This window comes from Tursiops truncatus, chromosome 5, assembly GCF_011762595.2.
Source record: "Tursiops truncatus isolate mTurTru1 chromosome 5, mTurTru1.mat.Y, whole genome shotgun sequence".
Taxonomy (NCBI): domain Eukaryota; kingdom Metazoa; phylum Chordata; class Mammalia; order Artiodactyla; family Delphinidae; genus Tursiops; species Tursiops truncatus.
Genome location: NC_047038.1, coordinates 131,900,338 through 131,917,273, shown reverse-complemented (window position 1 = coordinate 131,917,273; position 16,936 = coordinate 131,900,338). Strand labels below are relative to the sequence as shown.

The window sequence follows — 16,936 nt, the reverse complement described above, 5'->3', positions numbered from 1 at the left end:
CCCTTCTAAATTCCTTTCACCTTTGTCAACCATTCTGTTGGTCTGGGTGGCTTGCCTGAGGGACTGAGCCGTGGTTACTAAGCCCTTATCAGGCTGTAGTTGTTCTACTTGCCCATTTACACAGTGAAAGGAACAGAGATGCTAGTAAATCACACGAGGGGCAAACATATTTCCCCCTGTCCCAATGTTGTATAAAGGTTAAGGATAAGGTTAATTGCTCCTGCTAGAATGGTAACAGATTTCTTTACTTGCTGGGATACTAGCTGGAGGCGCTCAAGGTGAGCAGACAGCAGTCATAGCTTTAAGTTTAGTGGGATTCTTACTGTGTCCTCCGGTGGGACTGTGTGCCTTGTGAACCAGCACTTAGAAGCCCACCGAGCCTAAAGTGATGGCTGTGGGAAGCACAAAGTCCACAAATGGATCACTGGAAGTAAGGTAACTGGATCTGTAAGAAACAAGGCACTGTTTCATGGGTGCTGGTTTCAAACACGTAATGTATCTTGTGGGATAGTGTCCCATTCTCCCAGGGAGTCTTCTCTAGGCTGATAGCTCGCAGCCATCTTCAAAAGTCTGTATGATTGGGGCTTCCCTGGTGGTGCAGTGGTTGAGAGTCCGCCTGCCGATGCAGGGGACATACGGGTTCGTGCCCTGGTCCGGGAAGATCCCACATGCCGCGGAGTGGCTGGGCCCGTGAGCCATGGCCGCTGAGCCTGCGCGTCCGGAGCCTGTGCTCCGCAACGGGAGAGGCCACAACAATGAGAGGCTTGCGTACCACAAAAAAAAAAAAAAAAAAAAAAAGTCTGTATAATTGCTGTATCAGACTGACAGCATCTGGCAGACAGGGTGTGTGCTGCAGGAGGCCTGTGAATCCCACAGTCACACACACACTGCTGCACCTTTCTGCTTTACACTGAGTCCCTGGGTCTGATGTGATGCTGGCAGAATCCTGCATTGGTAGATCAGATGCTGAGTTCGGACTGCTGGCAGCAGCTGGAAGCTGTTACATGAGGCACAGAGCCAGGACTCAGACACTCGCCTCAGGCATGCAATGTAAGAGGGCACTGAAACACTCAATAATCAAGAGAAAAAAAAAAAACTTTAAAACAATATTTTAAAAAATGCAAAAAATCCATGATGAACAAATACCAAAAAATTAAATACAGAGAAAACCAGTAATACAGAATTTTCCCTTTGCCTCTGGCTGCATAGGGCCTGATACAGCACTGATCCTGTTTCTATTTAAAATCTTGATACCCTATTTATAATGGAGTTTTGGCAAGACACTTGTTTCCTCAAGTATTGCGTTAAAATTTATGTTGATTACTGAGGTTTTTGGCATCCCATTGCCGTTTGTGTCTGAGCCTAGTGCTCTTCTTACTTCACCCTAGTTCTAACTTTTCAAAAGAGGCAAACCCAGAAGGCCTGTGATGCAATCCAGCCGCTATCAGGGGCTGGTTGGTTTTCTTGATAAACGGTACTAAATGCGGGGGCTCGACATCAGCCTCTGCTTCTTCATGTCAAGTGTTCATTCAGCAAGGCAGGTGGCTGGATCGCCCCTGGTGAAGAGGAGACCACGGCATCGTGCCCACGCAAGGCGTCCTTCTCTGCCACCAGAGCTATTCCATTTACGGGCTCTGGCACAGCAGTGGGGGAGCTTAGGACAAAGCCTGGCTGAAATCCACTGGATAAGCCATCCTTTCCACCTATTTAGCACCTCTTCTGCAACAGATGCTCTTTGGTGGGTATTAAAGTATGATTTTTTTTTTTTTTTTTTTTTTTTTTTGCGGTACGCAGGCCTCTCACTGCTGTGGCCTCTCCCGTTGCAGAGCACAGGCTCCGGACGCGCAGGCTCAGCGGCCATGGCTCACGGGCCCAACCGCTCTGCGGCATGTGGGATCTTCCCGGACTGGGGCACGAACCCGCGTCCCCTGCATCGGCAGGCAGACTCTCAACCACTGTGCCACCAGGGAAGCCCTAAACTATGATTTTTAAAAATGCTCACATGTTATGTATCTAGGGTGAAAGGCTAGACTTCACCCACTTGACTTAGGGAAAATCTCTGAAGAAGGAGGCAGCTGGTGAATTATGTGAAAACACTCAGAGAAGCTGGGAGAAGGTGGCTGGTGTTGGGCATCTGGGTGGGGCATCAATTGCATCCATTATAAACACATGTACTTTCACCTATCTTGTGTGTACTGGAACAGTGAGTCATGGACTGGCCTGGTCCAGGGATCACTGCTCTGTGCACCCACAGATTCCACATTAGGAACATACATTCTAAAGCTAACAAAACAAAACAGGCTCTATTCTCTCATTCAGCACATATTTTTTGAGTGTATTTATCAGTCACATTTCTAGGTGCTGAGGAAGCAATACTGAACCAAGAAATGAAGTTCTTGCTCTCATAGACCTTAAACTAAACAAATAAAGAAAATATATAATATTGCAGATTACAACACAATCCTTAAGGGAAAATAAAGCAGGAAAGGAGATAGGTCCTCACTGATAAGGTGGTATCTAAGTAGAAAAATCGAGAAAGCAAGCCATGTAGACATGTGGGGAATAAGAATTTTGAGCAGCCAGGGCAGAGACAAATGCCCCGAAGCAGAAGGGTTCAGTGAGTCTGTAGCTGAGTAACCCAGAGGAAGAGCAATAAGAAATACAATTAGAGAGAGACTGCAGGGACAGCTTAGGGATTTCTGTTTTACTCTGGGTGATATAGGAAACGACTGGAGGGTTGAAACAGGAGCAAGACACTATCTGGCATATATTTGAAAAGGATCATATTGGCCGTTTCATGAGAATAGACTTAAAAGGATATAAGGGTGGTCGTTTCCGTCATGTCACTTAATTTCTAGTCTGTTCCTGCTGAAATATAGTGGGCCAGGCACCCTCACCATCAGAGCAGACCAGCATGTGGTATGAATCTACTTTCCTAGAAACGTGTTCTTTCAATATTCATCATAAATGAGGATCAAGACCAATTTGCATTCACCTGGCATGGACAGCAGTACACATTCCTGGTCCTGCACCAGAGATACATCACAATATAGACTGAAGCTAACCTTAATTGTCTGACGGTTGTCAAAATCAGTTTAGTCCATTTTGTGATGATATCATGTTAATCAGGTCTAATGAGCAGGAAAGGCCAATAATCTGAAGGCTTTTTTAGGACACGAGGGAGGGACAAAAATTCCACAAACATTCAGGAATTGGCCAAACCAGTGAAAATACTGGGGATCCCATTTTGTTGTGCGTGTCAAGACATTCCCTTCAGACACATTTGGCATCTAATCTTGCTATGAAGAAAGACGCAGAATGCTTGGTAGGATTCTGAGTCTTAGAACAAGACAACACTTTGGAATAATTCTCAGGCCCTTTATCAGATGACTCAGAAGGCTACCACTTCTGAGTGGGGACTAGAATGAGAAAAGTTTCTGCAGCAGTGTCAGCTGCGATACAAGCAACCTTGATGCCAAAGCCGTAATAAGTGGCAAGCCCCATACTATTATCATTACCATGGTAACTAGGAATGCCAGGCAGGTTCTCTGTCAAGTCCCAAATGGAGAATTACAGTGAAAACTTCAGGGTTTTGGATCAAGGTCACACCATTGCAAAGTTCTGATAGTATAGAAAGCACCTCCTGGTATGCTAATTGGCTCTAGAAAGACTGGTCAGGACATCAGTGGACCACAGGAATGGAGCTTTCCCTCAAGAGTGACACAAGTTATGTGGTCTGGTAGACAGAGCAGCAATTCACTCAACAACAGACTTGGCCATCATGAGGAGCTAGCGTGGCTGCTACATAATGAGGAATCCAGATAAGTCTCAAACTTGGGGGATCTGCTGTAGCATTTTTCCATTTATCCAAACACAGGTTTAACTTCAAATCGTTGGTTACATCAAGCACAACCTGTTAAGGGCAAGGTAATCAGAGACACCTCACCAGCAAACTGCCTAGTCTAAAAGAACTGATAATCAAGAATGAGGTATATCAATACATAAGGCAACTGCTAACAGCTATAAAAGAGGAAGTCGACAGTAACAGTAATAGTGGGGGACTTTAACACCTCACTTACACCAATGGACAGATCATCCAAACAGAAAATTAATAAGGAAACACAAGCTTTAAATGACACAACAGACCAAACAGATTTAACTGATATTTAGAGGATATTCCACCCAAAAACAGCAGATTACACTTTCTTCTCAATGCACATGGAACATTCTCCAGGATAGATCACATCTTGAGTCACAAATCAAGCTTCAGTAATTTAAGAAAACTGAAATCATATCAAGCATCTTTTCTGACCACAATACTATAAGATTAGAAATCAATTACAGGGAGAAAACTGTAAAAAACACAAACACATGGAGGCTAAACAATACACTACTAAATAACCAAGAAATCACTGAAGAAATCAAAGAGGAAATCAAAAAATTCTACATCCCATTTTACTTCATCAACCTGTCAAATTTACCCTCTCAAGGTATGTAGTCTGAAGGTATGGCTGATTTATAGGTCCCTTATAAGCAAACCAAGATGGATCTCTCACTAACTCAGAACATTAAACGCCTGTTCAGAGATGCAAATACTTGGCTCAGGGTCAGCTGAATGAACTCCCAATACATGTTAAATTGGGGGAACACATTCACCTTGACCTTGCTGGAAAACACACTGGAATCTTAAAGGCAAATCTGGCAAAACAGGAAGAGATGAAGACTTACAGAAGTAGAATCAAGGTATTTATCTGATCAAAAGAAAATACCTATTTAAAATGTACATCCTTAAAAATGTCTGTTGAATAAATTGTGTTGACTATACTATACACCTTTATTTATTGCAGAATAAGCTGGGGCACACAGAGAGGGAAAGGAAACACTTTAGCATTAATATTTCATACACTATGTACTGTCTTTACCTTAACATTGTATATGATATTTCTAGGTAGATACCAACTGAACATTTTAGATGACGCTTTGTCAAGTAAGTGAGGTCTAGGGAATATAATAGGGAATAATGGAAACTAACTGAAACATGATTTTAAGGTAGTAGCTTTTGAATTTCTTTTCATAAGTAGATTAGATTTCATGAGCTGCTTCCTACATAGACCAAAAAGCATAAAGTGTTTTGTTTAAAAGAAAATGCTAGATGTTGATTTTAACTGAAAGTACAAGCCTTTCTTTCCTTTTGACAGTTTGCTCTTGAAAGGTTTTTCTTGTGAAATACATAATATACTGTTGCTAGTTGAATGTAATGAGGCCTCACCCTAGAAAAAAGAGAAGAAAAGCCAAATTTGGCTAATTTTGCTTCCCGAGGAGCCTATCTGTGAGCCATATGTGTGTTAAAAGGCAGCAACAAACACTAATATCAAAAGCAGCTTTTCAGAGGAAAAGTAAGTGAGGAAAAAATGAAAACTGGCATGTTCACACTGAGATATTGTGACAATCTCACATACATTGTTTTAAACTTATATAGCTTCTCTGTAGCTTTTAGAGCAGCGTTAACATATCCAAGGCACACAAATCCTATTAGAGTAAAAAAAAAAAAGAGTCACAAGTATATCTTATATTCCTAAAACAAGTTAGAAATATAAACTAATAAAAAACTCAAAGTTGGAATGACCAGAAAATTCAAAGTATAATTGCAACTGAATAATATAGGGTAGAAATACTGAGGTAAAGACTAAGGAGAAAAAGTTTAAATGTTTACTAACAATTCAACATTTGTTATTTATCCCACACTTGGATATTTCGTATTCACAGCAGCAAGATCACTCAGGACTTATACAATCCTGAATATCAAAAATAATAATGTTCCGTTTCTAATGTTCTGTTTACTAAAAACTGTCTCAAGGATCTCAATGGATTCTAAATCCATCTCTATGTTTCCAAGCCAGGGAACACTTGTACAATTAAAGAGAATGTATCCTACGACCAACGTTCCATGTCAAAGGTCCCTGAAGACTATTTTGAGTACCTTTCTTCTTCTAATCATGTTTTCTGGCTTCCATGCCTTGTACTTATATGCCTTTAAACATACTTTCCTTGTATTGGATCAAGTCACACCCCTCCTTCAAGTCCCTGTTTATATACAGTTCTTCCCTAGTGCTATCCTGTCACCAGATGGGAGTGGTCATTCCCTGAACTCTCATAGCCTGCGGTCTGTACTCTTTTGGCTGGAGCTCCAGAGGGTCCCATGACTATGCTCAAGGGCAGTGATCGCCTAGGACCCCTCATAGGACTGAACTTGTAGCCATATTCCTCCCTACGGTTTATTACAGTGAAAGGACACAAAGCAAAATCAGCAAAGGAAAAAGGCACACGGGGTGAAGTCCAGAGGACATGAGGAGCAGAGTTCCAAACTTCCCCAGGTTTACTCCCAGGGGAGTCATAGACGCGCTTAATTCCTGCAGCTGTGAGTTGTAACACCAGATGAGAAGTGCTGTCTACCAGGGAGACTCGTGAGAGATCCAGTGTTCCAACTTTTTACTGGGGGCTGGTCTTATAGGTACCAACTGTCTAGCATGTACCCAAACCCCAGACTCCCAGAAGGAAAGCAGGAATCTAGGATAAACTGGTGTTTTTGCACAATTTAGGCACCATGCGCCATTCTTACCAGTTAGGGTGGTGGTACCCCACTACTGAAATCCCAGGTGCCGACCAAGGGCCAGGTCTTTCTAAAGGTGAGAGGCGCAGGGTTGCTTGCTCTGTTATCTTTTTTGCACATAGTTCCACTTAATATATATTAAATTATAATGTATGTATATATTAAATTACAAGTTATATATCGATGTCATATCTCAACTCCTTCACTGTAAGCTCACTGAGGACTTGGAGGGGATTTTTTTGTTACTCCGTCATTCCCAGTATAGAATAAGATTGCTGATGGAGGCATTCCACAAATACTAATGACTAGAAGTTCTGATTCATTAAGAAACTGTAGGAAACAGGCAGGAAAGCAGACTCAATGGCATGCAGGACGCTTCTGCTACCCCAGCCTGGATGGAGTCCTCTGAGCTGTGACTGCCCTTTATCAAAGGCTCAGGGATGCCACAAACTTGACAACAGTTAAGGAAGATGCCCATTATGAGTTTTAGTGCTACTGACCTAACAGAATTTTTATTGTTAAAAACACATGCACTTTTTAATGAAACAAGAATGTGCAGTATTTTTTCAATAAAATTATGTCACATCACAAATGTTTTACTTAATCCTAAATTTAACTTAATCCTGTCCAATCTGTTACTTATTCTTAGTCAGCCGAGAAAACAATATGTATACTATAACCCGTGTCACAAATTCACTTGCTCACAAAAAGATTACTGAGTACTTACTGTACTGTGAGACATCAGTATTAAGAGCCCCATAATAAGAGCAGCTCATACTTACACAGTGCTGGGTACTGTGCTAAGTACCCCTCTGAGAGAGATATTGTTTGATACTCTTATTTTACAAATAAAGTTACTAAGGAAGTGTACTATGCTCCTAAGCAGTTACTCTGAATCCATACTCTTAATTACTCTATTATGCTGATTATCACACCCTTGAGAAACTTAGTCTTTTTTGACATAAAAATTATTTTGACAAAGTTAGAGAAAATATACCCTTGTTCTACTTTAATCTCTTTTTTTCCACCACTTTAAAAGTTAAGGGACTCGAGGAGACCTTCAAGATGGCAGAGGAGTGAGAGGTGGAGATCACCTTCCTCCCCACAAATACATCAGAAATACATCTGCACGTGGAACAGCTCCTATAGAACACCTACTGAACGCTGGCAGAAGACCTCAGACTTGCCAAAAGGCAAGAATCTCCCCACGTACCTGGCCGTGTGGCTGACAGGGTCTTGGTGCTCTGGCCAGGTGTCAGGCCTGTGCCTCTGAGGTGGGAGAGCCGAGTTCAGGACATTGGTCCACCAGACACCTCCCGGCTCCACGTAATCTCAAACGGTGAAAGCTCTCCCCAGAGATCTCCATCTCAAAACAAAGACTCAGCTCCACTCAATGACCAGCAAGCGACAGTGCTGGACACCCTACGCCAAACAACTAGCAAGACAGGAACACAACCCTACCCATTAGCAGAGAGGCTTCCTAAAACATAATAAGGTCACAGACACGCCAAAACACACCATTGGACACAGTCCGGCCCACCAGAAAGACAAGATCCAGCCTCATCCACCAGAACACAGGAACCAGTCCCCTCCATCAGGAAGCCTACACAACCCACTGAACCAACCGTCGCCACTGGGAGCAGGCACCAAAAACAACTGGAATTACGAACCTGCACCCTGCGAAAAGAAGACCCCAAACACAGTATGATAAGCAAAATGAGAAGAGAGAGAAATACACAGCAGATGAAGGAGCAATGTAAACACCCACCAGACCAAACAAATGAAGAGGAAACAGGCAGATCACCTGAAAAAGAATTCAGAGAAATGATAGTAAAGATGATGCAAAATGAAATTAAATAAGGAAACACAAGCTTTAAATGACACATTAAACAAGGTGGATTTATTAATATTTATAGAACATTTCATCCAAAAGCAACAGAATACAATTTCTTCTCAAGTGCTCATGGAACATTTTCCAGGATAGATCATATCTTGGGTCACAAATCAAGCCTTGGTAAATTTAACAAAATTGAAATCGTATCACGTATGTTTTCTGACCACAGCACTATGAGACTAGATATCAATTACAGGAAAAATTCTGTAAAAAATACAAATACATGGAGGCTAAACAATACATTACTTAACAACCAAGAGATAACTGAAGAAATCAAAGAGGAAATCAAAAAATACCTAGAAACAAATGACAATGAAAACATGAGGACCCAAAACCTATGGGATGCAGCAAAAGCCGCTCTAAGAGGGAAGTTTACAGCAACACAAGCCTACCTCAAGAAACAAGAAACATCTCAAATAAACAACCTCAGCTTACACCTAAAGCAATTAGAGAAAGAAGAACAAAAAAACCCCAAAGTTAGCGGAAGGAAAGAAATCGTAACAATCAGATCAGAAATAAATGAAAAAGAAATGAAAGAAATGATAGCAAAGATCAGTAAAACTAAAAGCTGCTTCTTTGAGAAGACAAACAAAATTGATAAACCATTAGCCAGACTCATCAAGAAGAAAGGGAGAAGACTCATATCAATAGAATTAGAAATGAAAAAGGAAAAGTAACAACTGACACTGCAGAAATACAAAGGATCATGAGAGATTACCGCAAGCAACTATATGCCAATAAAATGGACAACCTGGAAGAAATGGACAAATTCTTAGAAAAGCACAACCTTCTGAGACTGAACCAGGAAGAAAGAGACAATATAAACAGACCAATCACAAGCACTGTAATTGAGACTTTAATTAAAATCTTCCAGTAAACAAAAGCCCAGGATCAGACGGCTTCACAGGCGAATTCTATCTAACACTTAGTGAAGAGCTAACACCCATCCTTCTCAAGCTCTTCCAAAATATGACAGAGGGAGAAAAACTCCAAAACTCATTCTTCGAGGCCACCATCACCCTGATACCTAAACCAAAGATGTCACAAAGAAAGAAAACTACAGGTCAATATCACTGATGAACATAGATGCAAAAATCCTCAACAAAATACTAGCAAACAGAATCCAGCAGCACATGAAAAGGATCATACACCATGAACAAGTGGGGTTTATCCCAGGAATGCAAGGATTCTTCGATATATGCAAATCAATCAATGTGATACACTGTATTAACAAACTGAAGGATAAAAAACATATGATCATCTCAATAGATGCAGAAAAAGCTTTCGACAAAAGTCAACACCCATTTATGATAAAAACCCTCCATAAAGTAGGCATAGAGGGAACTTACCTCAACATAATAAAGGCCATGTATGACAAACCCACAGCCAACATCATTTTCAATGGTGAAAAACTGAAACCATTTCCACTAAGATAAGGAACAAGATAAGGTTGCCCACTAGATCACTATTATTTAACATAGTTTTGGAAGTTTTAGCCACAGCAATCAGAGAAGAAAAAGAAATAAAAAGAATCCAAATCGGAAAAGAAGAAGTAAAGCTGTCACTGGTTGCAGATGACATGATCCTACACAAAGAGAATCGTAAAGACACTACCAGAAAACTACCAGAGCTAATCACTGAATTTGGTAAAGTAGCAGTATACAAAATTAATGCACAGAAATCTCTTGCATTTCTATACACTAATGATGAAAAATCTGAAAGAGAAATTAAGGAAACACTCCCATTTACCATTTCAACAAAAGAATAAAATACCTAGGAATAAACCTTCTTAGGGAGACAAAAGACCTGTATGCAGAAAATTATAAGACACTGATGACAGAAATTAAAGATGATACAAATAGATGGAGAGATATACCATTTTCCTGGACTGGAAGAATCAACATCGTGAAAATGACTATACTACCCAAAGCAATCTACAGATCACTGCAATCCCTACCAAAGTACCAATGACATTTTTCACAGAACTAGAACAAAAAATTTCACCATTTGGATGGAAACACAAAAGACCCTGAATAGCCAAAGCAATCTTGAGAAAGAAAAACGGAGCTGGAGGAATCAGGCTCCTGGACTTCAGACTATACTACAACGCTACAGTAGTGAAGACAGTATGGTACTGGCACAAAAACAGAAAGATAGATCAATGGAACAGGATAGAAAGCCCAGAGATAAACCCACGCACATATGGTCACCTTATCTTTGATAAAGGAGGGAAGAATATACAATGGAGAAAAGACAGCCTCTTCAATAAGTGGTACTGGGAAAACTTGCCAGCTACACGTAAAAGAATGAAATTAGAACACTTCCTAACACCATAGACAAAAATAAACTCAAAATGGATTAAAGACCTAAATGTAAGGCCAGACACTTAACAAACTCTTAAACGAAAACAGACATCAAACTCTTAAAAGAAAACATAGGCAGAACACTCTATGACATAAATCACAGCAAGATCCTTTTTGACCCACCTCCTACAGAAATGGAAATAAAAACAAAAATAAACAAATGGGACCTAATGAAACTTCAAAGCTTTTGCACAGCAAAGGAAACCATAAACAAGACCAAAAGACAACCCTCAGAATGGGAGAAAATATTTGCAAATGAAGCAACTGACAATGGATTAATCTCCAAAGTTTACTAGCTGCTCATGCACCTCTATATCAGAAAAACAAACAATCCAATCCAAAAATGGGCAGAAGACCTAAACAGACATTTCTCCAAAGAAGATATACCGACTGCCAATAAACTCATTAAAGAATGCTCAACATCACTTATCATTAGAGAAATGCAAATCAAAACTACAATGAGGTATCACCTCACACCAGTCAGAATGCCCATCTTTAAAAAATCTAGAAACAATAAATGCTGGAGAGGGTGTGGAGAAAAGGGAACATTCTTGCACTGTTGGTGGGAATGTAAACTGATACAGCCACTATGGAGAACAGTATGGAGGTTCCTTAAAAAACTACAAATAGAACTACCATATGACCCAGCAATCCCACTACTGGGCATATACCCTGAGAAAACCATAATTCAAAAAGAGTCATGTACCACAATGTTCACTGCAGCTCTATTTACAATAGCCCGGAGATGGAAACAACCTAAGTGTCCATCATTGCATGAATGGATAAAGAAGATGTGGCACATATACACAATGGAATATTACTCAGCCATAAAAAGAAACGAAATTGAGCTATTTGTAATGAGATGGATAGACCTAGAGTCTGTCATACAGAGTGAAGTAAGTCAGAAAGAGAAAGACAAATACCGTATGCTAACACATATATATGGAATTTAAGGAAAAAAAATGTCATGAAGAACCTAGGGGTAAGACAGGAATAAAGACACAGACCTACTAAAGAATGGACTTGAGGATATGGGGAGGGGGAAGGGTAAGCTGTGACAAAGTGAGAGAGTGGCATGGACATATATACACTACCAAACGTAAGATAGATAGCTAGTGGGAAGCAGCCGCATAGCACAGGGAGATCAGCTTGGTGCTTTGTGCCTGCCTGGAGGAGTGGGATAGGGAGGGTGGGAGGGAGGGAGATGCAAGAGGGAAGAGATATGGGAACATATGTATATGTATAACTGATTCATTTTGTTATAAAGCAGAAACTAACACACCATTGTAAAGCAATTATACTCCAATAAAGATGTAAAAAAAAAAAGAATTACCATACAACCCAGCAATCCCACTACTGGGCATATACCCTGAGAAACCATAATTCAAAAAGAGTCATGTACCACAATGTTCACTGCAGCTCTATTTGCAATAGCCAGGACATGGAAGCAACCTAAGTGTCCATCGACAGATGAATGGATAAAGAAGATGTGGCACATATATACAATGGAATATTACTCAGCCATAAAAGGAAACGAAATTGAGTTACTTGTAGTGAGGTGGAGGGATCTAGAGACTGTCATACAGAGTGAAGTAAGTCAGAAAGAGAAAAACAAAACTGTATGCTAACACACATATATATGGAATCTAAAAAAAAAATGTTTATGAAGAACCTAGGTTCGGGACAGGAATAAAGACACAGATGTAGAGAATGGACTTGAAGACATGGGGAGTGGGAATGGTAAGCTGGGACGAAGTTAGAGACTGGCATGGACTTATGTGTATTACCAAATGTAAAATAGATAGCTAGTGGAAGCAGCCGCATAGCACAGGGAGATCAGCTTGGTGTTCTGGTCCACCTAGGGGGGTGGGATAGCGAGGGTGGGAGGGAGATGCAAAAGGGAGGGGATATGGGGATATATGTATATGTATAGCTGATTCACTATGTTATACATCAGAAACTAACACACCATTGTAAAGCAATGATACCCCAATAAAGATGGTAAAAATAAAAAAGTCAAAGGACTCAAATATTACTAGAATTTGCCACCTCCTTCTTGGTAAGTTATGTGGTCTAATGAAGAGTTTATCACTTAGTAATTCATTAAAAAGTAGTGAGGGCTCTACAGTGGATTTAGGATTTGTGGCTGTCATTCTGAATATAAGTAAAAGTAGCATTATATTGGCTTAAGTCTAATAAACTTAAGCACACTGAAATCTTTTCACCCCCATGGGTGTGTGATGGTTTGAGTTTTTGTGACTGTACAATTAGAATGACTGTTTAAGGGGAGAGCTTTTCTTTTCTCTCTGAATAGAATGCATTTTATCATTAATTGTCTCCCACACAAGCCTGCAATTAAAATGTATCAAATAAACTGTTTAGTCATAACTGAAAAAAAAAAGAATGAGTCTAGAACGTTTATGATGCAGTTTGGCAAACCGGTTAATAAGACCTGCCACTTCATGTTCCTAATCTAAGATAAATTACCATCAAAATGGATAACAACCAATATTTATATCTAATAGCTTTTGCAGGTCATCTATAAATAGAATATGGATTAGCAAATACTTGTTAGACTGAGGACAGCTCACACTTGTCTTACTGTCCCAAACTTGTATCATCTTTTTTTTTTGGTATCATCTTTGAATAAAATTTCTTCATACTACTCCTATTTTAAAAGTGTTATGAATAGTCTGTGAATACTGTTAATACAAAAGAAAAAAGTATTTCTGAGAGTAATAAGATGTACATGAAAGATATACATTAAACAGTAATAAAATCAATAGTTTGCACCAATAAAATCAAGAGTGTTGCTCTTGGAGAGGCAAAAACACACAAAAAATGTTATCAGAGCCTGGAAGGCGAATTCATAGAAGGGAAACTACATTTCTGACTTTTTCTTAAAGAATAAATGCAAAGGTAAAAGCTATAAAAGCTGCATCATGTCAAAGTCAAACAGCAGTTTGGAAACGCAGATACAATTTTACCCCTGGATCACGAAGCAATTGGCATGACAAAGGAGTTGTCAGTACTGCCTACAGGTTTCTAGGTCAACATTAACACTCACATTCAGAAAGATGATGATGCTCTGTAGTTGCAGGCAAGGCTCTCCATGATGTGATGGAGAGGACTGACATTTGAAAGGTATTGTTTTGATTTACAACCACTTAAGAAAACCTTCAATGACTGATACCATCGCCTCATGTCCCAGTGGAGGCAAGCGTGTCTCAGGGCGGTTAAGTGAGTGTCTTGGGTCCCATAAGTAGGAAGTGACAGTGATGACTTACACTCACATCCTCTGTCTACACGGCTAGTGCTTTAACCACTGGGCCACATGGGCTCTCAAATATTAGGAAGGCGCCCAGATTGCAATGTGCTTAGAGATGTACAGTTCCAACTACTGAGATACAATTCTCTGTGGGTCTCTTGCATCTCTGCACGTCTTGGAAGCAGAAACACTGACTGCTTTTGTTCTGGACTATCTTACTAAGCTTGTACAGTGGAGAGCATTGCAACACAGTGATGTGGTCTGCCTATGGAGCACCGGACAGGCATCCTTACTGTGTATTAAAAATACGAGAGTTTCCTAAGAGCAGGATTCCATTCCCATACTCAACCCAGTGTGCTGACAGGTGTCAGCTGACCAACTTAACATTGTCTCGTAAGAATCAGCCTCAGGAAACCCACTTAAGAAAATGCTGATAATCTGGCCACTGCTATTTTTCAATGAGTAATAGAAGTCCTTTGTTTGTGAAAACAAGACAAAACAAAACAAAAACTTTTCTAAATTGGAAGTGGGTCTATGTTCTGTAGTGCCTATGGTTTATTGCTGTTTTGGGGGCCCCCTCGAAGGAAAATAATACAAAATTATGTTTACAAAATTGAGCTCAGGGCTGTGGTGTTGGCAAGTGAGGGGCCCTGCTGTGGAAGTTCTCGTCATGGTAAATTCAGCTTTGTCAGAATTATATTTTTGGAAGTCATAATTTTCCAGTTTCACAAATGGCCCTAGATGATTTTTCACTCCCCAAGTACCAAGTCTATAAACTGCATAGTGCCTCATCTTAGAGAACAGCTCTTAATTTTTGTTTTCTAGGAGAAATAAAAATCTAGAGGATCGCTCCCATGCCATGGGATTTTCAACACCCTCGTGTCTTGCTTGGATTTATAGGCAGTCTAGGGAGTATTTTGTTTTTTTCATCCATCGACTCTATAAAGCAAGTATGACCAAACTAGTGTCTTAAATTAAATTGTTTTCTAAAACCTGTCCTGGTTAGATTCCAGCATAGTTGAGCCCATATTCCTGGAAAAACTGAATTCATGGGAATTGTACCATGATGTGGATAGAGTTTCACCTTGGGTGTGTGGTAGCTTTCTGAGCCGAAGTGAGAGAAGAAACATATTTTGAGTGACACTCGGAAAGTAGCAAATTGTCTTTTGCATACAGCACTGAAGACGAAAAATAGCTTCACTCATTTTGCTGTATGAAATCAATCACGGTAAACTCTTAAAATATTTAAGACCATTAACAAGTCATATTTGTGTATTGCTCACAGATAACAATAGCAGGTTAAATGTTAGAAAATATTTACTTGAACTCATAAAATATGTAAATTAATAAACAATTAAGAAAATGAATACAGTTCACCTACTTTTGAAATATTACTTGATCGACTTGCAGATCGCCCTGGGGATTTGTCGTTCTGAAAAATAAAATTAGAGACATTGATTAACAACAGCAGTATTCTTTGCTGCTGAGAAAAGAAAGCACAGCACAGGCCAACGTGTAGATGTCCTCTGTATTGTCCTAACAGACATAAAAATTGCTTACACAGGATGGTATTTCTTCTACCAAATTTTATTTCTCTAGTGTATATCAGTGTCCTTTTGAAAATGTTTCAATTATTATCAGGTTATATATCAGTCTAGGAATATTTATTTCCAGGAAACACTTATTTCTCTAGAAAAACATATGAAGTTCCTTTGAAATAGAATTAGAAATGAAAATATAGTCCATTATTTCCCCTTTTCTTCTTCTACCAGTAAATTCCGGTCCTCAGTGTCAGTAAATATTGCATACTGGGTACATGGTACATAACACCTAACTCCTGTTCTGCTAAAATACATTTTATCTGTCTGTTCAGTTATTTTATTTTCAAAATTAAAAAAAAATTAAAGGTAATTTAAAATTTTAAAACATTTAATCATTTAAATTAAAAATATTGAGAAATTATTTTAAAATTTAAAACTTAATAATAAGTTTTAAAAAATTATACCTCAGTTCTTGCCTCTTAAGGAATTTCCCATTTCAGAGGAAAGAAGCATGAAAAAAAGCTTTTGAATAGATACATTTTTTTTAAAGTCATGCAACTGTAAAGTCGAATGGGTCCTTGAAGAGTGGCACTACCTCATTCAAAGCCTGGAGGCCTTCTGTTGCCTGTAAGCCGGGCCAGTCCAGGGCCTTATGGCCAGAGCTGGTGGGAAACTGACCTGACAAATCAGAATGTGTGGTACATATACCAAGAGATCACAGCACACCTTTCCTGCTGTGGAAAAAGTGTTGGAAGAGCCTTTTCCGGAAACCAAAAGTTTAGCACTTTAGGATTCTTTTTAAAAAACATTTCTGAGCATCTGGACTCAACACCACAATGGATCTGAGTAGACAACTACAGTACATCTTGACAGGGGTCTTTTTTTTTTTTTTTTTTTTTTTGCGGTACGCGGGCCTCTCACTGTTGTGGCCTCTCCCGTTGCGGAGCACAGGCTCTGGACGCACAGGCTCAGCGGCCATGGCTCACGGGCCCAAGCCGCTCCGCGGCATGTGGGATCCTCCCAGACCAGGGCACGAACCAGTGTCCCCTGCATCGGCAGGCGGACTCTCAACCACTGCGCCACCAGGGAAGCCCCGACAGGGGTCATTTTTGAGAACGAAGCTGTTATAACAACCTGTGGGTCTGAAATTGTCCTGTGATGACTGCTCGAGACAGTTTCAGAAACACAGGGTAAATGTGTAATGCTGGAAACACAGTAGCTGCATTCACTGCAAGCTGTCACTGTCTGGCACAGGCTTGC

The 16,936-nt window shown here is 40.0% G+C and overlaps 1 protein-coding gene across 1 annotated transcript in view; it reads right to left on the bottom strand.

The window, feature by feature from the left end:
• Positions 1-16,936, bottom strand: part of MARCHF1 (membrane associated ring-CH-type finger 1) — an 853,225-nt gene that overhangs the window by 165,036 nt on the left and 671,253 nt on the right. Inside the window, exon 5 of the mRNA XM_073805601.1 lies at positions 15,517-15,567. Coding sequence (XP_073661702.1) covers positions 15,517-15,567 — 51 coding nt within the window. The remainder of the gene's footprint in view (positions 1-15,516; positions 15,568-16,936) is intronic.